This window comes from Eutrigla gurnardus (genome assembly GCF_963514095.1).
Source record: "Eutrigla gurnardus genome assembly, chromosome: 2".
In the NCBI taxonomy this organism is placed as follows: domain Eukaryota; kingdom Metazoa; phylum Chordata; class Actinopteri; order Perciformes; family Triglidae; genus Eutrigla; species Eutrigla gurnardus.
In genome coordinates, this window is record NC_139916.1 from 1958580 (window position 1) to 1984876 (window position 26297).

The 26297-nt window shown below is 44.3% G+C and overlaps 2 protein-coding genes across 3 annotated transcripts; both read left to right on the forward strand.

The window, feature by feature from the left end:
* The first annotated feature begins 4719 nt into the window (after positions 1-4719).
* Positions 4720-14663, forward strand: LOC311020032 (monocarboxylate transporter 1-like). 2 transcript variants are annotated; one of them, XM_084019803.1, is made up of 5 exons: positions 4720-4984; positions 8686-8944; positions 11861-12004; positions 12521-13294; positions 13771-14663. In XM_084019803.1, the coding sequence occupies exons 2-5, from the start codon at positions 8728-8730 to the stop codon at positions 14004-14006; spliced, it is 1371 nt and encodes a 456-aa protein (XP_083875929.1). In that variant the 5' UTR covers positions 4720-4984; positions 8686-8727; the 3' UTR covers positions 14007-14663. The 2 variants fall into 2 exon arrangements, with proteins under 2 accessions (XP_083875929.1, XP_083875930.1); XM_084019804.1 differs by lacking the exons at positions 4720-4984; positions 8686-8944 and adding an exon at positions 11425-11443.
* A 1609-nt stretch (positions 14664-16272) lies between these two features.
* Positions 16273-24921, forward strand: sycp1 (synaptonemal complex protein 1; the record flags this gene model as incomplete). Its single annotated transcript, XM_084030966.1, has 32 exons — positions 16273-16401; positions 18045-18123; positions 18217-18260; positions 18372-18536; positions 18664-18731; positions 18825-18898; positions 19003-19061; positions 19171-19237; positions 19367-19440; positions 19514-19622; positions 20007-20352; positions 20424-20491; positions 20571-20632; positions 20708-20824; positions 20933-21037; positions 21153-21256; positions 21355-21472; positions 21579-21649; positions 21729-21804; positions 21893-21955; positions 22066-22128; positions 22234-22350; positions 22430-22540; positions 22622-22714; positions 22783-22857; positions 22947-23033; positions 23108-23233; positions 23384-23434; positions 23517-23588; positions 23679-23783; positions 23861-23926; positions 24066-24921. 32 exons carry the CDS (start codon positions 16273-16275, stop codon positions 24195-24197), a joined length of 3096 nt encoding a protein of 1031 aa, XP_083887092.1. The 3' UTR covers positions 24198-24921.
* Positions 24922-26297: the final 1376 nt, after the last annotated feature.

Below are 26297 nucleotides of genomic sequence, written 5' to 3' on the forward strand. Positions count from 1 at the left end.
ACATGATGCTGCTAATATGCAAAGAAGCCTGACTGATGAAGAAGATTCATATTCATATAAATCCATCCATCGCTGTGAGCACATCGCTCCTGCACCACTTCTGACGCCGCTGACGGCTTAATGACAGGAAGTGCTGTTTGGCCGGATACCTGGCAGCACAAAGGAGCTCTTGAAGTGCTCCATGAAAGAGAAAGTGTTCTGTTTGATGGGAGAGGAGGCGTGGAACCACACAAAAGATCAAACCCAAGCTTGTGTGGCCGAGGTGTTTCCCAGAATGCCTCTGGAGCCTGTTGCTGAGCCGTTTTCTGCCAACCCATTCTTTTTGTGGCGTCCATTGTTGCGTCTCTACGACGGCGTATCAGGGTGACTGTAGGGGGGGGAAAAGAAACGGAGCCGAGAGAGGGGCGATATTCAGAGAAAAAAACACTTTATAAAGTTTGTAAGTGTATAAAGTGGTTTATATAGGCGATATAAACAAGTTGCTTGGATCCACTAACACAGATGTTTGCCGTTGCTATGACAACAAGTGGAAGCTACCGCTAGCATCATAAGATGACAGTTTGTCTTCATATGAATAAAAGCAACAATAAGCATCAACATCATCACCCTAAGGACCTTAACGAGGTGATGTCACACGTTGGGATGATTCATTAGCATCGTAATAAACTCACACATTTGTGACTTTTCTCTGAATATTGACCCCCTAGTGGCCCTGATACGCCGTTGTACGTATATTAAAAACGTGCTCCGACGTGTAACGAATGATTCAGATAGCAACGTTCACAGGAAGGAACGGCCGCCGCCTGCAGCTCTCTTTATACATGTGGTTGTAAAGTGCATCAATAATGAAAGTTATTCTACAGCTGGCTGCAACACACGAGTCATTTGGAACAAACATAACCCCGCCAGCGTGCAGGAGCGCCATTAACTCGCCATTTGGCATCCCGGTTGGTTTTTCTCGGACCCTGATTGCTGTTCTGGTTCCAAATGTTGCTCCGTTTTCCCTGCAAGAACCTGGAGCATCAAACCGAGTGTTGGTGTGGAGATAAATGCTGGACGGTCGGATAACGTTGCTCTGGAACTGGTTGCCACATCAACTCAAAATGTGAGGAAAGTAGCCTGGATTTGCTGTTTTTAATACACTGTTGGAATATTTAGTTTTCACACACAGTCCTCAGTTTATTCCTATTTAAATGCATCAGTAATGACGTGGTGCAGTGATTTACATGATGTGTCCCAATCACCCAGGTGAACGTTAATTAGTGTATAACGTTTGTTTGGTGCTTTAAAATTTTTTTAAAGCACATTTTTGCTGACTTTTTGGCCGACCCTGGATATGGAATATACAGTCAGGGGAAGAGAGTCATATGCACACAGCATCAACATGTGCTACAAGACGCAACCTCCCGTACGCGACCTCCCATTCCCGTACTCCCGTTCCCCAGAGATGTGACCTCCCGTTCCCCAGAGATGTGACCTCCTGTTCCCGCACTCCCGTACGCGACCTCCCATTCCCGTACTCCCGTTCCCCAGAGATGTGACCTCCTGTTCCCGCACTCCCGTACGCGACCTCCCATTCCCGTACTCCCGTTCCCCAGAGATGTGACCTCCTGTTCCCGCACTCCCGTACGCGACCTCCCATTCCCGTACTCCCGTTCCCCAGAGACGTGACCTCCAGTTCCCGCACTCCGGTACGTGACCTCCTGTTCCCCGGAGACGTGACCTCCAGTTCCCCGGAGACGTGACCTCCAGTTCCCCGGAGACGTGACCTCCCGTTCCCCGGAGACGTGACCTCCAGTTCCCCAGAGACGTGACCTCCAGTTCCCCGGAGACGTGACCTCCCATTCCCCGGAGACGTGACCTCCCGTTCCCCGAGACGCGACCTCCCGTTCCCCAGAGACGCGACCTCCAGTTCCCCGGAGACGCGACCTCCCGTTCCCCGGAGACGTGACCTCCCGTTCCCCAGAGACATGACCTCCAGTTCCCCGGAGACGTGACCTCCAGTTCCCCGGAGACGTGACCTCCCGTTCCCCAGAGACGTGACCTTCAGTTCCCAGGAGACGTGACCTCCCGTTCCCGTACGCGACCTCCCGTTCCCTGGAGACGTGACCTCCCGTTCCCCGGAGACGTGACCTCCCGTTCCCCGGTGACGCGACCTCCCGTTCCCTGGAGACGCGACCTCCCGTTCCCCGGAGACGCGACCTCCCGTTCCCCGGAGACGCGACCTCCCGTTCCCCGGAGACGTGACCTCCCGTTCCCCGGAGACGCGACCTCCCGTTCCCCGGAGACGCGACCTCCCGTTCCCCGGAGACGTGACCTCCCGTTCCCCGGAGACGCGACCTCCCGTTCCCCGGAGACGTGACCTCCCGTTCCCCGGAGACGCGACCTCCAGTTCCCCAGAGACGCGACCTCCCGTTCCCGTACGTGACCTCCCGTTCCCCGGAGACGTGACCTCCCGTTCCCCGGAGACGCGACCTCCCGTTCCCGTACACGACCTCCCGTTCCCCGGAGACGCGACCTCCCGTTCCCCGGAGACAGAACGGATTTGAACATTTGTATCTCAGAGTGATGATGAGTGCGTTGTCTCGGCTCTCAAGGACCTAATGAGTGTGTTACGATGGATTTTTGAGCATCGTGATGCATCGCTGCCGGACCGTTCAGGCTCGGCGTCTCTGCGACGCTGCTGCCTGCCGTCGGTCCACGCCGTGAAACCAGGAAGGTCTCTGCTGCCCTGAGAGGAACACCGGTGTGTGTGTGTGTGTGTGTGTGTGTGTGTGTGTGTGTGTGTGTGTGTGTGAGTGTGAGTGTGTTGTGGAGCTGGAGGTGCATTAAGGCCTCGTTCTAACTGGAAGAGATGTTTCTGTGAGCTAATTGGCTGCCGTGCCCTCGCCCTGACCCTCGATGAAGACCCCGCTCTCTCTCGGTGCAGCCAGCCAGGATTTATACCACTTTCATCCGCACCACCATACCTGTGCAGAAAAGGTAATTGCCAGTGACCTTTTGACCCCGCCGGTGTACGTTTCTGTGTGCCGCGGTGCAATTACCTGCAGCCCGGTGGAAAGCTGGAGGCCGTGCCGTGTTTACACGCCTCCCGGTTCTGCTGCTGGTGTTGTTTTTGTAAAGATAACTAACCATATGAGACTCTTATTACCGGCGGATCCGATTGACGTGGTGTTCAGTCTGATCGGCGGTGATCAAGGCGGCTCCACGGTGGCGTCGGCTGACTGTGAATGCCCCGGTTAAAGAAGAACGTATGTTATGTTCCTGCAGATTATGAGACTGTATAGGAGCTGTTTCACTGAGCTGATCCATTTTAATCCTTCCGACAGCGTTATGAGGTCGTTTAGAGCAGCGACTCCTCCTCGCCGCCGAGCTGCAGATGCAATCGGACCCGGACGCTTCCTCCAGCGGAGAGGAAATATTAAAGAGCATTCAAAAATCTGAACTTTAATGGACAACAGCAAGAGGGGGGGTTTAGCTCAGGAGGTAGAGCGGGTTGGCTGGTAACCGCAAGATTGCCGGTTCGATCCCCGGCTCCTCCTAGCTGAGTGCCTGGTGTCCCTGAGCAAGACACCTCACCCTAATTGCTCCTGACGAGCTGGCTGTCGCCCTGCCGTCGGTGTGTGAATGGGTGAATGAATGGGTGAATGTCAGTCATTACTGTAAAGCACTTTATAAATGAGGCCATTTACTTATTTAAGTGTTTGTTTTCTTCTCACTATAAAATATTTGTTTCTTAACAAAATGTAAAAATAATTCATTCATTTTTTCAACGATGGTGGTACTTGGTGACATTTTTACTATGTTCACATCTTAATTTAGTGTGTTAGCACGCTAATATTTATTTAGGTAGTATTAGTATTAGAAAGTTCAATGAAAGGTTGACCTGATGATGTCACTCCAATGTTTGCACCAAACTCCCTCGAACATATTAATTATTGTTATAATGTGATAATCTATCAAAGGTGGTAACATTTCACTCTGCACCAAAGTGATGACAACCAAGCAACAGAGCAACATTGACACCTGTAGAGCAATGCAACTAACATGACTGAGCAGCTCGCAGGTAGAGGTTAAAGATTCATAAGCATGCGATGTTTGTTGGAAATGCAGATTGTGTGACATAAGTCTGTGTGTGTTAGAGTGAGTGGATGTGTATGATTTGTCCCCGAACCCGTTGCCATTCTTCAGGAGAGAAGGCGCTGAATCGTAGGTGGAGCTCTGCTGCATCCTCTGTTTGAGAAGCAATAAAAGTCCTTATTGGAGGGGAACAACATAAAACAAGCCAACAAAGAGAAATCAGGTTTCAAGGGTGTCAAGAATGTGAAATCACTTTGCAAGTACACTCTGTTATGAGGCTTTCCTGTCCCGGCAGCCTGCTGAACGGCACCTCGGGGAGTTGGGGAGAAAGGCTCAACCACGTTTGACCCCTGAAGTGTTCAAGTCTTTCTTCGGGTTGGACGAGGTGAACAATGTGTCGTTGTTGGAATGATCCGGACCTCTTTATTCGTTTGAAACGGCCCCAGTGATAAATCAGCTGATGCAGGAAGTGAAGCATCTTATCTGTGAGAGCGCAGACGTCACCCGACATCCTCCCTGCTGCACGCCGTGAATTCCTCTCACCTTGTGTGTGAGCTCAGCTCCTGGCGGGCGGAGGGGTGGAGGCACGGCCCCGACCTCCCACAGCCAATAAGAACGCCCCTGACCTCCACATCTAGCACCACCGTGTCCACGTCGCCCCGCCGGTTTGATCCCCGGCGCTGAATGAACTCCACTGTTCAGCTCCAGGAGGAGGTCTGAGGCCCCGAGGTGCCGCCGGAGACTGGTTGGATCAGTGGATGCAGACCTGCAGTCTGTGAAACATAGCAGCTTCTTTTTTAAATCTCGTCCCGTCCGGTGATGTCAGCAGCGTGTTGAGGTGCCTCCGAGACGGCTGTTTATCTGCGGAGCTCCTCCGGGCGACCTGTCGACAGCTCCCGCCGAGGTGAGACACTTGACACACACACACACACTGTGCACGTTAACACACATCACTTTAACAGTAATTGCCTTGCATAAGTGGGCAATTTCCAGCCGGATGCTCATGAAAGATGTATCGCTTTTTCGGCGGTGTTCTAACAAAACTTTTTTTTTACGATGCCAGTGTTTGATTTCCCTGAGCCAATATTTAACCAGCTTTCCTCTCCATCTATAATTAATCAGACACAATTCTAATAAGCGGTATTAGAAAAAGCCAGGGTCATGGAAAAGGCCTGGAGCGTGGCTGCAGGGAGGATGGAGGGGAACTCCACAAACATCCAGCCCAAGGTGTAAAACGTCCCGTTCAACACCATTATGGAAACTTTGTCTGTTTTCACTATTTAATTCAGCCTAGAGTATATAAAATCTGAGATCAACCACTCTGTGTGTGGGGTTAGGGTTAGCAGTAGCACCACATGGAGGGGTGCTACTGCTAATGGCTAAGTGACCCGTGTTTGTCAAATGACTCCCTAAGAACATTGTTTCTGATGTGTTTGTGGTCAGGTGGTACTTCTGACGGCTTGATTTAGATCTTTATGTTGTGATGGGGGGTCGGCCTCCATGCAGAGCCGGTTCTTGCCTTTGGGGGGGTTCCAAACCTTTAAGATGGACTGTGGCGATGCATTTTGAAAACTTCTCAAATTCAAATGAAACATCTCAGTTGACCCGAGTGAGTTAAAGCTACAGACAATAATAATAAAAGGTAGCAACAATCAATAAATGCAGCAGATTCACCAGCATTTTCATTAAAGTCATCATACCTGTCAGCAGATTTAAAATAAGAAACTTGCAGCTTGGGAGCCCCCTAGTGGCTGCGGGGGTCCTATGTAGCTGCATATTCCGCGGATAGCAAGAACCGGCCTCGGCCCATTCGTCTACTTATTTAATCCCCTTAAAAAATGAACCGACTGCAGTTTTCACTCGATTGTTTGGTGCTTTTCTCTCCACCTTTCAGAGCCGGGCGATCAATCCTCGCTATGAAATTATCCCTTTTCCCTTTTTCCTTCATTCATTATTCTGCCGTTTTTTGCTGATTTATCCGGAGTCCTGTCTGTCTTAACTCCTCCCTCCATTCATCATCTGAAGTCAACCACTGAATGTTTCATTCTTTAAAAATCGCAGCGCCGTGTCTCTGCTGCCGGTTTAAGAAGGTTTCCCAGCATGCCGTCTGAGCGTCGGCCTGCTGGATGTGTGCTGACTGTTCTCAGACAGGCGAATCTTTCAGCAGACCTTTCTGGTGATTGTGGGACTCTGAAACCGAAGGGACATCCAGCTCCTCCATTTATCAGCGTGACTATAAACTAATACATGACAGAAACTATCTCATCCATATTTTAGTGCAGCCCGACGTTGAACTACGAAGATGCAAAACTAAGTTTTTTCCCAATAAGATAATTTCCCATTCCTCGGTGGTTCATATTGATAACACAATATGAAAAAATGAAAACACTTTGCGCTAAAATATTAAGATTAGGAACCCAACGCATCAATAATGCAACACCGTATCCATTGTTTTCAGCTGGAAAAAAGTTGGTTTGGATGTTTAGTTCCACTTTGAAACCAGTAGGAGGCGCTAACAGGGTCGACAGCTGGTTGCTAGGTAACATACAGGAGGTGGATGATGTCACCAGAATAGACAGCATTGATAATCATTGGGATGGAAAGCATTTAACGTCACCGATGTGTACAGATTAAACAAATAAAACATTCCAAATATAATTGACTTCTGTTAGGACGGAGACATGCTAGTTGTTCCCCCTACCTTCAGTCTTTATGCTAAGCTAGGCTAACTACAACATCTGGTATCCCAATGTTATTAAACAAACAGGAATAATTCCACGTCCTCTTGATGATGCACGCCTCCTTTATGTAATCTTATCTAATCTAAAAAACAAATGAAACATGTAGTGAATAAAACACAGCACATTGTGTGTTGTCTTATCTTTATGCACATTTAATTTGTCACAGCCGAGTGGGTTTCTATGTAATTATTCTAAGTGAACCTTAAACTCATGCATGAATAAATAAAAACACATGCTTATCTCACCTCCGTGACGTATTCCTTCTCTGCAGAATAATGCAGGAGGAACGTTCCGAACGTCCCAGCTCAATAAAACAAGTTCTTTAACACATGAAATATTCACCAGTCACACAGGACACCGGCACTAAACCGATTCATCAACCAAATCAAGTCCTGCTCGGCTCAACGGAGCCCGGAGCGATCCAGCAGTGTGTGTTCAACCGGTGTTGGTGGTCTGGTCCATGTGGTCCCCGGTCCATGTGGTCCCCCCGTAAACACTACAGTAAGACTCTTATTCATTCATCACCTGGAAAGAAGTGAGACTCCAGGGGGGTTGCTTGACCAGATGTTTGCCGTTGCTATGGCAACTAGCATGTTAGCCCAGATGACAGTTTGTCCTCATATGAATAAAAGCAACAATAAGCATCAACATCATCACCCTAAGGACCTTAACGAGGTGATGTCACACGTTGGGATGATTCATTACATACATGTACATTCATGGGACGTTAGCTAGCATAGATGCTGGGTGTTAGCATCGGAATAAATCGCAAAATTGCGACTTTTTTTTCTTAAAATATTGCCCCCCTCTCTCGGCTCTGCTTCTTTTTTTCTTCTTTTTTACGCCGTCGTAGACAAGAACTCACATTCAGTTGCGTTTTTTGTTTTTTGAATTGAAGGAGAATAAAAGTGTGAATATCGTACCGCCGCTCTGAGCGGCTTCACCCTTAGAAACGAAAACCTTCAGTTCAACTGGTGTTCGCCCACAGTCAGTCACCTGAAGGCAACACGCCTGTAGGAGGAACATCAGTGCTATCAGGGTCTTATCCACGGGGAAATAATTAACTCATACTTAAACACATTCAGTCACATTGAGGTTTGAAACAGAAACGTGAGGATTTATTGGACTGATTGAACAACCACAGATCACAGCTGTGATTCCTACCGTCGTGGAAAGTTCAAGGACAGTCTGTTAATAAGAGCCTCTGTTATACAACCAGACTGTTGCAGCAAGGATAACAGACTGCAGAAATAGCCGAGCATATTGTATGTTACGTTCTGTGTTTCCTCTCTTTGTTGTCCGGTATTAGACGATGGCTTTATTCCCATCTATAAGGCTCCATATTCAGTTAAACTCTCTCTTTTCCATTTGTAGTTGATGTTCAGAGCTGTTGATGAAATGTTTCAAAGCTGAGGACAATAATAATAATTAACTTTTATTTCTATGGCGCCTTTCATACAGGGGGAGTAGTTCAAAAGTGTTTTACAACAAAGTGAAAGAAACAGGCGAATAAATGAAAACGGTTTGAAATGTGCAGAAACTGCACAATAAAAACAAGGTAATAAAACAAAAGGGAAGACATAAGTGCAATAAAACAGAAAGATAAGTATAAAACAAAGGAAGAGTGACTAGTTAAAGCCCATGCTGAATAAATGCATTTTCAATCGTCGTTTAAAAATGTTCTTATAGCTGTGGAGGGAAATCCATAGTTTTAAAAGGCCCGAGCTGCCGGATTTCTTATTTGTGTGATCCAAACGATTCTGCAGCAGCGGATCTATGAGACGGATTGTAAAACAACTCATTAGAAATGCTGGTCCTAGACCAGAACAGGGAACTAAAGTTGTGTTTCTTCTCTCCTGATCAGATCCTCGAGTGCGTGAGAAAAGTCCTGTGAGCGAGTAAAGAGATGGCGCCCGCCGTGGGAGGTCCTGTGGGCTACACGCCCCCCGAGGGTGGCTGGGGTTGGATGGTGGTGGCCGGGGCCTTCATCTCCATCGGCTTCTCCTACGCCTTCCCCAAGTCCATCACCGTCTTCTTCAAGGAGATCGAGGCCATCTTCGACGTGACCAGCAGCCAGGTGTCCTGGATCTCCTCCATCATGCTAGCGGTCATGTACGGCGGAGGTGAGCTAAAACAACCTGTGTTTTCTTATCTTTGACGTTTTAGCACGCCGACAGGATTTATGGATGGAATCAATTTGTGGCTGTTAGCAGGAGTGTAGAAGATTTACTCCCGGTGTGGTTGAAAGCCGATCCTCGGCCCGTCCACAAAGAGGCCGTCGTCTCTGGGTGATCGCCTTAAATCAAACCTTCACTCCCAGATAACACGACACCGTAACTCCTCCGCTGAAGGCTTGCTCACAAGAGTGCAGCGTTATCCGTCTCTGGAGGCCGTGAATAGGCTTTCAGCCACGTATACCTGCTTATTGTTCCCCCAGGGGTGCTGGAAATCCTTGAAAACACTTGCATTTTAGTGTGGTGTTTGAAAAGGTCTTGGATGTAGAATAAAGGTCTTGAAACGTGTGTTGTATGTGATGACATCTATGATAGAACAGAGAAAAGAAGATCTCCATATCTGAGGGACTGAAAACAGCATTTTCTGACATTTCTTTATGAAAAATGACTTTTGATGATGAACAGATGATGAAAATAGTTGGTGATTATATTTCTGTGGATCTGTTAGTGGAATTAGTTTTCCTTTCATTTGTGGTCCTTCTGTAAAAAGCTGTCTCCAAACATCATGTTGGTTGTTTAGAGGACAATAACATCTCATTTAATGTGATGAACAAGTGACATAATAAGTAGACTGAATACTGACCATTGGATTGATACAAAGATGGAGTTTACCACAGCTGGAAGGGGCTGGAAAAGCATGGAAATGCACCTTGAAATGCTTGGAAACTGCTTGAATGTGACTTTGGGGGAGGTGGCCTGGTTCCCATTGTGCTTGGAGACCGGCGGGGGAGGGGGGGTGAGATGAATGAGGCCGGTGACATCACGGCGGTCTGGCCGGTCAGGTGGTGATGAGGCTCCATTCATGAGCGTGATACTCGACACGGAGAGAACAGAGAGTTCAGCTCTCGTCTTCTTCACTCCGACGTGAGAAACCGGGAAACGCTGACTCACTTCTTCTCACTCTAATCTCAGTGAAGTTAGAGGGAAAGTTGCTCCAGCGTGGAAAATATTACACCATATAAAACAACTCAATATCACATTTTCTACTCTGGCCTGAGTGTAAAAAATGTATTTCACAAGATCTGCAAGCAATAAAATAAAAGTGGACATTGGTTTATTGCTAGCATACGATGGAGTATCAGAGTATCAGAGTATCAGAGTATCAGAGTATCAGAGTATCAGAGTATCAGAGCCGCTGAAGGGAAAACACAGAGCCGGGAGGGGGGGAGACAAAAAGAGGCAAATTTGCGAGCTTATTCCGATGCTAATAACCAGCATCTATGTTTTCTAACGTCCCATGAATGTACGTTTATGTTTGTAATTAATAACGTGTGACATCACCTCGTTAAGGTCCTTAGGGTGATGATGTTGATGCTTATTGTTGCTTTTATTCAGGACAAACTGTCATCTTATGGGCCGATATAAACAAGTTGCCTGGTGACACTGAGACCGGATGTTTGCCGTTGCTGAGGCAACAAGTGAAAGCTACCGCTAGCTGCTAACCTGCCACTTTGTTTCTCTGAATATTGCCCCCCTCCCTCGGCTCCGTTTGATTTATTTTATCCTACAGTACGCCGTCATAATTGCATGGAAAGTTGCTCACATGCGTAAACAAGTTGCCAAACTATGAACTTCCCACAGAATGGCGTGTGGAAGGCGGGGAAGCTGCACGTCCACGGTAAGTACACTTCAATGCTGCTTAGTGTTGAGCAGCACATTCCCTGCAGGGGTCAAAGGCCACATAGTTGCCCTGCCAGAGCGTCTGATTGGTCTTCTTTGGTGACTCATCCGCCTGCTTTCCCCTTGGTGCAGACAACGTCACATCTGCAGCTGCAGCGTCGTTAATGAAGGCAAGCGTTTACATGTAAACACCAGCGATGACAGCATGGTAATAGAAAGCTCCGTCGGCACGGCGACGAAGATGACAGCCGAGCCTGTTAGCGCACGTTCTTCTTGGACATTCCGAGCACATCGGCGGGGGGAAGTTCATTAACAGCCGACTGTTGCGTTTCCTTCTGCACTCACTTCAATTTTTGATTCATTACGTTTCATAATATTCTACATTGGTCCGTCTCCAACCTTTTTATCCCCAGCAACTCTTCCCCCTGCGAGGCGGGGAAGGAAAGAACTCATTGTTAGTGCGGAGACGGGCCTGCATTACAATTTAAAAGCCCCTTTGTCTTTGCAGCCCTGCTGCCAAATGAGTCTGGACAACCTCTAAACAAAAACTGTCAGTTTCCATTTGGCTCCGTCGGGCGGTGCAGGGATGTTGGCAGGAGAGGCAGACGTCCACGTGGGGCCTCGTACTCATATAGGTCCTCGCGTTGCTCGTTGCTCGTTGCTCGTCGCTCGTTGCCACCGATGGAGATGGTGTGGTGGTTTGATTTTGTTGCGTGTCATTTGTTTACAAGTCGTGCTGATTTTTCATGAATTGATGTGGAATCCGAGGTGCGTGCATATTAATGAGTGGATCTGATTCTGTCTCTCTTTCTTTGGGAAGTAATGTAGCAGTTACCACACACACACACACACACACACACACACACACACACTTATCCAATCATCATTTCAAATGCATTTAACACAAATCCACCAATAAATGATCCCTCCATGGATTTTTATGAATCTCCAACACAAATGAATGATTCTTTCATGACGGCGTTCCTGTTTTTTTATGACATGTGCTGTTATTAATGGCATTAGAACACATCTACTGCAGTGCAGCACTGACACAAATGATTGCGGGAGGAGTTGTTTGGATCTTCTGCTGAGCGGCAGCTGCAGCACTGGAGCCCCCTGGTGGTGAACATGCACATTGATGAATTTGGCTCAGCTTCTGATATGTGGGTTTTTCCCTGTGTTCAGGTCCCATCAGCAGCATCCTGGTGAATAAATACGGGAGCCGGCCCGTCATGATGGCGGGAGGATGCCTGTCGGGGTGCGGCCTCATCGCCGCCTCCTTCTGCAACTCTGTTCAGGCCCTGTACTTCTGTATCGGCGTGGTGGGAGGTACCTCGATATTTAACTTTCTATATATGTGCTGGTCATGACTCACTTTTTACTTTCCTGTGCACTGTTGCCATCTAGTGTTCTTCCTCCACATTAAAAACACCAAGAAATCATCTCCACACAGTTTAATGCAGAGATCTTACAACAGGGGGGTCCGCAGAGTTACTTTTTACTCCAAAAATATAAACATGCCCAAAAATACACCTTAACATGAATATCTTCCTGTTTGTTTAATATTATTTTGAGAAATTGTGATGTAGAAATGCCAAAATAGAATTTAAATATGAATCTGTCAACAATTATTATTTTAATGTGTTAGCATTGTTTAAATCCATCATTACGAAGTCCTGTTATACATGAACTATAGGCTGCACTACACGTTATTATTGTTTAATAAGGAACATTATGTAATAGGGGGTCCCTATAAAGGCCTATAGAGACCGGGTCTCTATAGGCCTTGGGGGTCCTGGGCCTGAAAACGTTGAAGACCTCTGGTTTAATGATCTGTCTCTCTAGGTTTGGGCTTGGCCTTCAACCTCAACCCGGCCCTCACCATGATCGGAAAGTACTTCTTCAACAAGCGGCCCATCGCTAACGGCATCGCCATGGCCGGCAGCCCCGTCGTGCTCTCCACCATGGCTCCCATCAACACCTGGCTCTTTGAGAAGTTCGGCTGGAGGGGAAGCTTCTTGATCCTCGGCGGCCTGCTCTTCAACTGCTGCGTGGCCGGCTCCCTCATGCGTCCGATCGGACCCAAACCCAAACCGGCGGAGAAGAGCACCGAGAGGAGGAGCGCGGGGCAGATCATCAACAGCTTCATCGACCTCTCCTTGTTCAAGCACCGCGGCTTCGTGCTCTACATCATCGGCAACATCGTCATGTTCTTCGGCCTCTTTGCGCCGCTGGTGTTCCTCAGTAATTACGCAAAGAGCAAAGACATCCCGAAGGACAAGGCGGCGTTCCTGCTGTCCGTGCTGGCGATGGTGGACATGGTGGCCCGGCCCTCCATGGGCATCGTGGCCAACACCAAGTGGGTCCGGCCCCGGATACAGTACTTCTTTGCCGCCTCCGTGCTGTACAACGGCGTGTGCCACATCCTGGCGCCGATGTCGGTCGACTACAAGGGCTTCGTGATCTACGCCATCTTCTTCGGGTTTGCGTTCGGCTGGCTGAGCTCGGTGCTGTTCGAGACCCTGATGGACCTGGTGGGAGCCCAGCGGTTCTCCAGCGCCGTCGGGCTGGTCACCATCTTGGAGTGTGGCCCTGTGTTGTTAGGACCCCCTCTGCTCGGTGAGTGATTCATTTTACTGTATTTCTGTGTCGGAAATCCTTGAAAACATTGTGATGAACAGAGAAAAGAAGATCTCCATATTTGAGGGACTGAAAACAGCATTTTCTGACATTTCTTTATGAAAAATGCCTTTTGATGATGAACAGATGATGAAAATAGTTGGTGATTATATTTCTGTGGATCTGTTAGTGGAATTAGTTTTCCTTTCATTTGTGGTCCTTCTGTAAAAAGCTGTCTCCAAACATCATGTTGGTTGTTTAGAGGACAATAACATCTCATTTAATGTGATGAACAAGTGACATAATAAGTAGACTGAATACTGACCATTGGATTGATACAAATATGGAGTTTACCACAGCTGGAAGGGGCTGGAAAAGCATGGAAATGCACCTGGAAATGCCTGAAAAGTGCTTGAATTTGACTTTGGAAAAAGGTGTAGGAGCACTTGAATGATGCTGATTTTTTCTCTGGACAGGGCGGTTCAAGGACGTCTATCACGACTATAAGTACACGTACCAGGGCTGCGGCATCCTCCTCGTCGTCTCCAGCTTCATCCTGTTTGCGGGGATGGGACTCAACTATCGCCTGCTGGCCAAAGAGAAGAAGGAGGAGGAGAGGATGGCGAGGGTGGGAGGTCGGGAACCAAGGTCCAACAGGGACAACGCTGCCAAGGTGATGGCGGAGGCTATGAACACAGAAGACACCGTCTGATATCCCATTTCATGTTTGTTTGGTTGAGATGAATCGTGTCTATGAGGCGCGTCGTGAGCTGATTCTTCTGTTTTGTAATGAATTGTGTCTGAAGCCTCACCTGGGATTCAATATAAAACATCCACACGCCCATTAAAGCCCTTTATACTCTAAACAATACACATAAAATACCTCTCGCGTTCTTACAGGGACTGTTATGTGTTTTGGTAGACTATTCAAATTTGCCTCGTCTTTTTTTATGTCACGTATATTGTTTGGATATTATGATATTTTCTTTTCATCTCGGATGGCATCGCTATAACTGTCATGCGGCACACAATGTCTGATATTTTAATCTTCTGGAATGTACCATCAGATAATAAAACGTTATTTTTCATGAGGAAAACATGCAAAGAAGACAATTGCAGGCATTTTCTGTTAGTATTCATCTCGCTGCACCTGCTGATTTAAACAAACATCCTCTGTGTTCACTATCACTTTATATATTCCACAAATATATTCATTTCTCTTTTAGACATGTTTGGGTTGTTTTTGATGACGGGGCTTATCTAGAATTGTGAGGGCATTAAACCTCGTCGCGTAGCTTTGTGTATTCACGTCATAGGAGAATGTGCCACTGACTGCAAGTTAATGTTGAACACATCAGAAAATCTAATAAACTGTGGCTTGACAAGAATGCAAAGCAGTCGACTTTATTCTGTGTTTCTGGTACATCCCAGCTCAGATAGTTGTGATGCAATAACTCTATTTTCCTTAGAATGAACGCCGGTATCACCTCATTAACCTTTAACAAACAGACTTGGATGGAGGAAGTGCATCGCCGGATTTACTGTCACATTTGTTTTATTATGAGATAAATTCTTCCACAGCATTGACGTCTTTTTTTTTTATTTATCAAATTATGCTCTTTTTATAACAACCACAATAAAAAAAATAATAATAAATGATATAAAGTAGGCTTAATAGAATAATGGCTGGACAATTATAACCTCTGGCACTATTTTGTTTCGCTGGTTGTAATCTTAATGTGCAAAACTGATGCTGTGTTGACGGTTTCAGTGAGTATCTCTTCCCTAATAGGAAGTTCGTTCCAGTAATTATATATGACCATTTGGTTGCAATGACAGCAGTGGTTGTATCTATTACTGCAAAATCAGATCTTAGTAATGAAAAACACATACATATCCATTTATTAAACAACGGATATGACATCATCAAATGACGTCATCGTGAGGGTGTGAGGATTTAACATTTTAATCTGATTTATGCTCCCTGTTGTTTAACCGTTAGTCACTCTACAGAACCCACACGCGCCCGTGACGTAACGTTAACCGCTCTACGCCGAACGTAGAAAATGAAAATACACTTATACACATGACTATGTTTATAAATATTTTTGCGTTAACGTGGGAAAATCCGGTTTTCAAATATTTTTTTTCAAAAGTAAAATAAGTACTTTATAATAAATAAAATTAATTATAATGGTAAAATGTCACATTTAGAAATGTAAATTCAGCAGTAAACAAATAAAATAAGTACTTTAAAATAAATTAAATGAATTATAATGGCAGAATGTCACGTTAGGAAATGTAAATTCAGCAGTAAACAAAAAAAATGGCAATGTACTTTTTAAAACTTTTATTTTATTTTATTTATTTTTTCATCTAAACGTATATTTTCCAGCGTCAGCTGAGAAAATGCACTTATGTAAGTAAAAACACAAAACGGTCTGGACGTGAAGCTTCCTTTCGGCCGCTAAGCTTTTAACACATAACATTTGAAAAGTAACGGTTGGTCTCGCGCGACAGAACCCAACGGAAGAAAGGTCGCACGCGCCCGCTACGGTCGGACTGAAAAAGACGCTAACGGCTAAGGGCTAACGTCCGTAACTCTGTGTCCTTACATTTACCGACAGGTAGGCGACTGTTTAAAATATAATGTCCCGACGACGTTAAATGCTTTGTGTGGCAGCTATTTATTTGTTTATCATTGTTTCGTCGGGAACTGTGAATTAGGTGAGCTAACATTAACTAGCTAACGGTCCCGTTAAACGAGCTCACGTCAAGTGACGCAGGTTAGCTTGACAGCTAACGTTAAACTAGCTAGCTAGCTAATTGACTTAGCCTGGACGTGACGTAATGTGGAAGGATTGTCTTACATCATATCTCATAATTAACTAAATGTCTTCTACGTCTTAACGTGCCGTTAGCAGTTCACCTGTGACGTCACGTTACGTTGCTAGGTAACGTGTGGTCTTTTTGCCAGGATGGAGAAAGGCCGGGGCTTTAACTTCAGACTGCTGGTTCCTCCCCGGGTGAATACGGGACAAGTGTCCGCTGTTCGACCGCAGGAAACCGCGGACAAGTCTGCCGACCTGATGAATCCGCTGCAGCAGGTACACTGACGTTAATTTAATTAACTAGTTAACTACCGATAAATTAAACACGATGATACTAACAACAGGGGTCCCGCGACCCCTAGAGGGTCCGCAGACTTACTGCAGGGGGTCCCCGAAATAGTTTGACAAATACATGTTTCTTCCAAAAACAAAAATGTCCAAAACTACTCATTAACATGACTACAACCTATAATAATCAAATGTAAATCTTCCCATGTGTTAAATGTTATGTTGTGATGTAGAAATGCATCAGTATGTTCTATAAATATATTAATTCATGGGGGCGGGACTAGATAAGCTTTGGCTTCTTTCCCTTTCGACCATGTGTGTTGTATTATTTGAACAAAGATGAAGTGTGATGACGATTTAATTGACATGCCCGAAATAAACAAATAAATAAAAAAGAATAATAATCTGTCTACAACTACTAGATAGATAGATAGATAGATAGATAGATAGATAGATAGATAGATAGATAGATAGATAGATACTTTATTGATCCCGAAGGAAATTCAAGCATCCATTAGCAATAAAATACATAGAACATACATTATACATTAAACATACATTAGAATCTATACAAAAGCTATATAAAATAGAAAGTGACTAGAAATAAAATGTTTTATTTTACACAACTATAAACTATATTACAACTATAAAGTGACCAAGTGTCCGTTGTCTATTGTGCCTCCTCCTGCCATCACTGAGAGCTGTTGTATAGTCTGATGGCCAGGGCGACGAAAGAGTTCTTAAGTCTGTTGGTGGAGCAGGATTGGGACAGCAGTCTACCACTGAACACACTCCTCTGCCTGATGAAGGTGTTGTGCAGAGGGTGGTGGGTGTTGTCCAGTATGGACAGCAGTTTGTCCAGGGTCCTTCTCTCTGCCACTGTCACCAGAGAGTCCAGCTCTCCTCACCAGTCTGTCCAGTCGGGCAGCGTCCCTCTTCTTGCTGCTTCCTCCCCAGCAAACCACAGCGTAGAAGAGGACGCTGGCCACCACAGACTGGTAGAACATCCGCAGCAGTTTTTTACAGATGTTGCCTTCTCAGGAAGTACCTTTCCTGTGGACAGAGTTTGCTGTCCAGTCCAACCTGTCGTCCAGCTGCAGCCCCAGATATTTGTATGTCCTGACCACCTCCACATCGACCCCCTCGATGGACACAGGTTGGAGATGTGGTTTCTTCCTTCTGAAGTCCACCACCATCTCCTTGGTCTTGGAGGTGTTCAGCTGCAGGTGGTTGGACCTGCACCACCTCACAAAGTCTTCAACCAGGCTATTTTAATATCTTAGCGTTGTATAAATAAATCATTACAAAGTACTGTTATACATGGAACTATAGGCTGCACTGCACATAATTGTTGACCACTTTAATAAGGAACACAGTTTGATATGATATGTAACGCCTCCACCTGGTCTCTATAGGCCTTGGGGGGGGGGGGGGGGGGGGGGGGGGCTGAAAAGACCTCTGTATTACAGCTCAGCACTGGGAGGTCCTTCACAATAATAAGCCAACGTTTGTGTTCTTGCCAGCATTGACCGTCTTAAACATAACGTGTGTACAGAAGATGTGAAAGATGGAAGCTTTGTCTAAGAGGTAGTAATTATTTATGATGACTAAGCATACTGTTTTCCTTCTAGAGTAACAGTAAAGGTTTGGAAAAGGAGCAGAGCGTGCCTCCCCCCAGCATGTTTGTACCAAGTAAACCACCCAGACCAGGTATTTAATATTCAACATCGGCTGCATCATTTCAGCACAGATGTTGGCAAGTATCAAGAAACTGTTATAATGAATATTGTCTCTCCCCTAAAGACTTCCCCAATGTGAAAGTCGTGCCACCAATGGAAAAAGGCGGGGTAATATTGTCATTGTACAAAACTGTAAAGTGATGAATAGATTTCAGCCTTTGCAAAGTGTTTATTCAGAAGAATGTCAATTTACTTCCCGTCATTGTGAATATTCCCCAGAATAATTGCACTCATGGACAGCTTTATTCCAAGCTGTTTGATGAAGTTGAGAAAATTAACTGTTGGAAGGTTAAAGTTCACGCCGACACTGTACAAAAGGAAAAGGGACTCCAAGACAACAAAAGAACAATTGAAACTCAGCGCAAAGCCATTCAAGAACTGCAGGTGTGTGCCTCCTTTATCGGTCTTTGTCTCAATCTCTCACTAACCACATATTATATTGATAGTAGAGGAAGGGCATACTCTACTCCAACAAACACTGGTATCTATCACGTGTGCTCTGTCTTCACAGTTTGGAAATGAAAGTCTTAGCATGAAGCTGGAGGAACAGATCAGTGAAAATGAGGATTTGAGGAACAAGTATGGGTTTTTATTTGAAAAATACTCTGTAAGTAAACTACATAATCTACTTTTAAAATCTAAATGTCTTCTCATTTAACATGTTTAATACAGAAGCAACACCACGAGGAACATGTTTAATATACTCAAAGATACTTTTCAGCATTCAACTGAGAAAATGCATTTATGTAAGTAAAAAGTGCTTCACATTTATCAGCTTCCATATTATTAAAGTCATGAAAATAAAGAGGCATTGCTGCATATTTTACAACACATCTTTTTACTTTTGTAGTTGAATCTGAAAGAGAAGAAACACATAATCTCTTTAAGGAAAATAGTGAGCGTATTCAGGTAAATAACCTCTAAATATACGTCATAATTCTCTAAATAATGTGTTGGACAGAAGTCAGTTAAACAGTAGGACATACGGTTTGGTGAGTTTACAGTCTTTTTTCTGTAGAAACTGATTGCAGCATTTGAGAGCCTTCGTGTTCGAGCAGAAGCTGATCAACAAAAGTTGCAGAAAGGTTGGGCTTCATACAGTAACGCCAAATATTATTATTGGTCTGAAATACATTATAAATGACATGTGATAAATTAATGATTCATTATTGAGCAAGACAGCATGTAGACTTTTATCAAAAATCTGTTTCCAGTCAAAGAAGACTTGCTGCAATCTGAAGATGTAAAAGAGAAATATCATCAAGAATATAACATGAAAGAGAAGCAGGTTAGTAGAATCCCATTCTTCAGATCCGTGTATTTTAAAACAAACAGCTTACGGATTAAGGTAACATTCACAGGTTACAGAACTACAAACCAAAATGACGGAAAAGGAAAGTGAACTACAAAAGGTGCTGTTTGACCTCCATGAAACCCAGACGCACCGCAAACAACTCCAAGAGGCGACAAGTGAGACCATGATTAGAGTTCAAGATTTAGTGCTCATAGCTTTATATGTTAGCAGGCACGTAGAAGAAGTAGGTGAATAGAGTAATACAAACGCATGATTGGAACATGAATACATGGTGGCGTGGAGCAGTGTGCAGGCATTACCTTCTCTGTAAGTAATGCTGTTCTGATAGCCTAGCACCTATCTGATGTGTTCCCAACAAACCAATAACTGGTTACTAATGACGTCGTGGTCTCAGTATTTTGGGATAACTGCTTGAAAATGACACAAAGTGGAAAAAGTAGGTCTGACTATAAAAATATGACGTGTTTGTTTGTGTTAGTACACTCTTATTTGAAGGAACACTAGAGAAGACTATCATTAAATATTTACTCACTTTACAGATGATCAGTATGGACTTCTCAAAAGCTCAAAAACCCAACAGGAATACCTTGTTCAGAAACTGCATTCTGCAGAGCAGCAAAGCAAAGACACTGAGGTGAGTGTGCTGAGGTTCTTGCTGCCTTATTATCTGCCCAGACTGAACATGTGTTCTAACCCTCAGAAAAAACGTGACGCCATTGCTGCAATGCTGGAACAAAGCAAAGAAGAATATGGAGAGATTATTCAAAACAAAGACTTGAGCTTGCAGGAGCTCAGCAGAGTTAACAATCAACAAGCACAGAAGCTGGAGGAGATGCAGACGAGCAGGCGGGAGCTGCAGAATTCACTGGCCTCAGAGATGCAGAGGTAGAATCAGCATTTTCTGACCAAATAATTAATTACATGATAACTATGCTCTGTTATGACCCATTTAACAGGACCAAGGAACTTGAGAATAAACTTGTAACAAATGATAAAGAACTTGAAAGGACAAACACACTTTTAGGTAAGCCTCACTGGGTGAAGCATGTAGATATTCTTTGGTTTGATGCTCTTTCAAGCTGAAAACATGTCTTACTCAACAGCAGAGAACCTGCAGCAGAGTGCAAGGAAAGACAAGCAGATGGAAATGCTTGAAGACGAGCTGGTAGGGTGTGTCTTAATTTGCATCATAGTCTGAACACAACAACCTGAAGACACAGTGTGTTGTTTTTGTTTTTAGGACAACAAATCTAAGTCTGTTGAGTCCCTGAAGGGTAAGATTGAAGTCGCTGAAGTCAGAATGGAGGAACTCACGGCTGAGCTTTCAAGGAAAAGTGAAGAGGCCCAGATATTTAAGGTGGTACAAACACAGCCTTCATCTCAGAAGGAAAAGGGATGTTCATTCTATAGGCTAACACAGATACCTAGAAATGTAAGCCCCAGGTCAAATGTTGTCTTGGTACAGAATGAAGCAGAGGCTGAGAAAGCAGAAAATCACCTCCTGAAGAAGGCTTGTGAAGCTGCTGGAAAGGCACTCGAGGATTTAAAGGAGAAGTTCACATTGACAGAGGTTTTTACATGACTTTCTTGCTTTACTCGGCATCTCTTATCCACTGTGGAGATGACACAAATACAACAACACACTGTAGTTTCAGCACATGATGTGTTTCTATATATACTCTCAGATCAGAGTGCAGGAGCTGGAGGGACAGTTATTCACTCAGATACAGAAGAATAAAGAACAGACCTTTCAGATGGAGCAGCTGAGGGAAGACTCCATGCAGCATCAGTTTGTTCTCCACAAGCAGCCGTTCCATTACACTTCCATATCAAACATACTACACTTGTAATATTAATGTCTACTGTTTAATTCATGTCATTTTAAAGAGAAAAGTACAACGATCTTCTGTCCAACTTCAATGAGCTGCAGTCTGAGAAGACGTCCATTCAACAGCAGCTGGAGAGTGGATCCTCCGATGTGAAAGCTTTGGAGGCAAACATGAAGGTCTGACTCATCCAGTCAGACGTGATGGAACATTTCATGTGTACGTGAGCTGTTTGCATTAGTTGTCGGGTTGATATTGATCATACGAGCTGTTTTGGCTGATCAGGTCAGTGAGGAGAAGGCTGTGAAGCTCACAAATGAATTTCATAGACTGCAAAAAGAAAACCAAAGTTTACGGTGAGTTTACTTTAAACACCTGAAGGGGTTTAACTTTGTGTAGCTTTCTGGTTAAGATTTTCATATTTGATTCAAGTAGAGAGGAAGTAAACTCCATTCAAACCAAAAGCCAACATCAGGAAACGGAGACTGTGCAGAAAGAAATGGAAGAAATGGTACGTTTGCCAACTAAACACATATAAACCTCATCATAATCAGGTAATACTCTGTTTAATTGTGGTTTCTCTGTGATTTTGGGTGTAGCGGGTACATCTGCAGGAGGAAATAACAGACAAGGAAAATCAGATCAAATCTATGGAAAAAAAGGTGACTAAGAATGTCAAATTCCATTATTATTATTATTAATATTATTATTATTGATTACACCACACAAGTAAGTATTGTTATTTGTTCAGCTAACAGTTGTATATTTTCAGAACAAAATGCTGAAGAAACAGATGGCAAAAGAGAACGCCAAGTCCAGTCAGCTTGAGATTCTGGTACGCCAATGTGTTTTTTAAATGATCTTCCAGTAGGTCATATTGATACAAACATGTAACTTATAAGTATAATCCTGTATGACGTAGATGTCCTTGTGTCTTTAGATCAACGGTCTTCAGGAGGAGTCCCAGAACCTTAAAAGATTAAATGAAGAAGACCACCAGAAGTTACTGAAGGATCTTGAGTCCAAGTCAACCTTTGCAGCAGAGCTTGAGAAAGAGGTTACTTATAAACTATCATCTTTATTAACAATTTAGCTCTTCACAATAAAACATAAAAACCAACAACCTTGTCCTACAGGTACAAAAGCTCAGAGTAACAGCAGCAGAGGCCGTCAAGAACAAGGAAGACATAGAAGTCAAGTGTCAACACAAGATAGCAGATATGGTCGCACTGATGGAAAAACACAAGGTAGGCTCGTTATGAATGTGATGTTTGCAGTGTGACTGCCATCCAAACACATGTTAGACGAAGAAACGTGTGACTTCATAGAGCCAGTACGACCGCATGGTGGAAGAAAAGGATGCAGAGCTGGATGAGAAGAAGAAGAAGGAGGCGGCGGCTGTTACCCACAGGAAATCTCTGGTGTGTTCAATCAGCATATAAAACAAGATGTTGAAAATGTGTCTCTAATACTAAATTCTGAAAATCAGGAGTTGGATCTCACAAAGCACAAGAGTGAAAATGATCAGCTGAAGCAACAGATAGAGGCAGAAATCAGAGAGAAGGTACATTTTGTTTTTTACTGAACCAGGTTGTACTTCAACCTTTTTGACAGATAATTTATACTTTGAGAGACGTTTTTCTTTGCCGTTAGGAAAACGTGCAGAAGGAGCTGACTGACTTTAAGAAAGAAATGTCATCAATAAAAACCGCTCCGCTGTCAGAAGCAAGGAATTACCAGGTAACATCTGCACATCAGCAATAGACAAAAACTTGTGTGTCGTCGTAAATCCTTCACCGATTATTAATCTGTAATTCCAGTCACCCGCCCCAAACTCTAAACAAGGGAGATGCTCAGAGACTCCAAAGGACGGCTCTTTGAAGAGACACGTGTTTGACTTCTCCAGGTCCAGGACAATCCCCTCACACAGCAGGAAAACCGTGAGTTTCATCTCCCACATGGTTTCAAACATATGCTTCCTCATTGCTGAGGAGACTGTATGTCAACAGTAAATTCATAGGTTATTACCGAATGAAACTCCGTTGCCAAGAGAAAGTTTAAACTATGATTTTATTCCTTTGGTGAAGCAGTCTGGTGCTGAATCCATCAGAACCCCACGTGGAACAACACCAAAGACCCAGGTAGACGAGTTCATGTAATGTAACTGTTGATATAACATAAGAGTCTGTGATTATGTATAAAACTCATGGATTTGCATCATAGACGATTCACAACGAAGGCCAGAAAACCCCAAGAAGTATTACAAGCCGGGTTGGCGGAACATCAAAGATCAAAGTAATATAGAGAACTATTCTGACATTTTCAAATCATGAATGAAAAATCTGAATGACTTTGCTGGCGTTTACTCTTTGACTTCATGAACAGTCCTACAGAATCAGGACGCCTCCTTCTGCTGAGAAGACAGCCGGCTGGGGGAAGAGCATCCAGTTTGAGCCCAAGTCGGACAGCTCTGATCAAAGTGATCTCCTGGTGAGTTGGTGCTTTTTATTGTGTATTGTTTTTGATCAGGTGTACAAAATGGAGTTTTCTCTCTCACTTCCTGGCAGACCTTTCCGACTGCACCCAGGCCTGTTTCTTCTGCTCCACACGGCAAAATGGACGTCTCAAAACAGGTAACATGCTTTTTGAAAATTAGATGAAAACACCATGTATGCATTTTATTCATGGACAAATAACAAACATCCCATCGTAATTAAAGAAAAAAAACATAAAACGCATTAAATCTTTTTTCTTTCTTTTTTTTAAATCCAGAGCCCGGCTCCTAAATTACCTGGGAACTCCTTGAAGGTAGCTGCAATGAAACGGATGAGAGATGCTGGTTGGACCGCCGTTACTGGCTCTGACAAGAAAAAGAAGACCACCGTTGAAAAGATCTTTGCATAAATGGTGCTGTTAAGGTCAGATAAACAGTCCCAACCATATTAAACACGTTCAGATGTTCATATTCCAACTTTGTTAATCGACGTAAGTTAGGGATCAAATAGACAGTATTAATAATATGAATAGGCAATGTATGTCTTAAGATGCATAGAAAGTATTGTTATGGATCAGATAAATAGAACTGATGACAACAGAAAGCTGTAGGTGTTCATATTCCAGCTTTATTAGCAGGTTTGTTTTGGGTTTGGAGATGGATTTTAATATAGTGCTGTTGTATTGAATCATTAACCTTTACATGTGGTCACATGAAATCTCATTTGTTCTGAAAACGTTCATGTTGTTGGTGTGGGGAACTGCGTAGTTATGTATGACAATCTTAATCATATTTAATCTTTTAATGTATCCTAATATTGACAGTGAAATAAGTAAAAGTAATGTTGAAATGGATCAGCATTGTCCTTGTTTGAATGTTCCCTTCCTCACTGCCGTCAGCCTCTAATGAAGAATTTAAATGGACTAATTATTGGATGAGAAACATTGGTTTGTCCATCGTGTGAAGCACCAAAGGTGACATCTCAAACTGTGGGAGCGCTCTCTCCTTAATGAAGGAACTGGAGACGGAACTGCGATCGCTCTGCCGGGACCGTTGGCACATTGTCGTATATTGGATGGTTGTCATAAAGTCCTCCGGAAATTACAAGTGTGTCGTCGTCGGCCACGAATGCATCTGCTGAAGATAAAACGGGCGTTTTGAACTGCTAATGACAGACGGAATAGTACGTATGGATGGTATAATGAAAAGGGAAGTTCTTGCCTGTGTCTCCAGTGTCAGTGAGAGGTTGATGAAAGTATTGGATTTTATGTTTGCATCTGTGGAACGTGAACGCAACCAAAGCCAGAGCAAACACTCCGAGTACGATGCTGAAGACGATGGTCATCGTCTCTTCTGATACGTTCAGTCTCAAACCTCGTGACACAAGAACAAAGCCAACCAATCAGTTAAAGATCAACTTGCAAAGAGAAATGAAATCGGCAGTAAAACGGATGCTTACCTTGTGTGGTTGCGTGGGTTGGATCTGTGGTTGCGTTGCCGGTGTGAGATGAATTAGCAGTGATTGCTGTGGTATCAGGTGTACTTGTTAAGCTGACGGTGGTCTGCGTTGTCGGTGCAGGTGTTGTGGTTGTCAGCGATGTGTCTGTTTGAAGGGTAGAAGTCTGGAGAAGACTTGTGCTCTGAGTCGCGGCTGCTGTCGTTGTCGATTCAGTGTCCCGGGTCGTGCTGCTAAACACAGTCGCGTTCTCTGTCGCGTTTGAGATAAGAGTTGTAGGTCCAGTAGAGTTATATGAAGACAGCGTTGTCGTTGTGTGTGTCAGGTTCAAACCAGGGGTTGTTACTGCAGGTGTGATAGTCAAATTCAGCTGTTGTGTTTGGACCGCAGCAAAAGAAATGGCCAGAAGGCAGCAAGCCAGGGAAGCAGAGGTGGAATCCATGGCCATTGAGTTCTGTACCGGGAAACAAAGCATGGGCTGAAAACACACTGTGATATCTATTTCCCCTCATCTTAGTCATCACTTTCAACCTGAAGTCTGTGTGGTGAAAATAACACCCTGAACATTTGGTCAGAGCTGCTCCAGGACACAACTTTACACCAGACATGCCTGTGTACACACAGCTCCGATCCTTTATAGTTAGAGAAACAAATCTCATGTCCCTCTCATGTCTGAGCTTGACTAAATCCAAACCGTGACTCAGAAAAGACCAGGCTCACCTTGTTTTCTTCCTCCGTTCCCTTCCCTGGCAGCCAGTCTGCCCATGCCACGGCCGACTCTCCACTTCCTGTAAACCTGGAACAGCTAGTGTTGCTGGCAGAGTGGCAGGTGAAAGTAGGCAGGTCGTTTCTTTGTAAACTTCCTCTATTGTATGTTGCCAAGGAGATAAATGACACGGCTATTACAGAGACCAAAGCTCAATCTCTCCCTCTGTCTGCCCTCCCTTCTCACTCACTTCAAATACATTTTACAGCCTCAGTGGAAGAGAAGCTACTTTCCCAAAGCATTAACTAACTGTAAATGTATGTTTATTGGCCTGTTTCCCCGCTCACT

What these genes read in the sequence shown, in the direction of transcription:
- LOC311020032 (XM_084019803.1), top strand. Translation starts at nt 8,728, where the DNA reads ATGGCGCCCGCCGTGGGAGGTCCTGTGGGCTACACGCCCCCCGAGGGT. An exon ending in CTGTATCGGCGTGGTGGGAG is followed by an intron (nt 12,005 to 12,520) that starts GTACCTCGATAT and finishes CTGTCTCTCTAG; the next exon opens with GTTTGGGCTTGGCCTTCAAC. An exon ending in GTTAGGACCCCCTCTGCTCG is followed by an intron (nt 13,295 to 13,770) that starts GTGAGTGATTCA and finishes TTCTCTGGACAG; the next exon opens with GGCGGTTCAAGGACGTCTAT.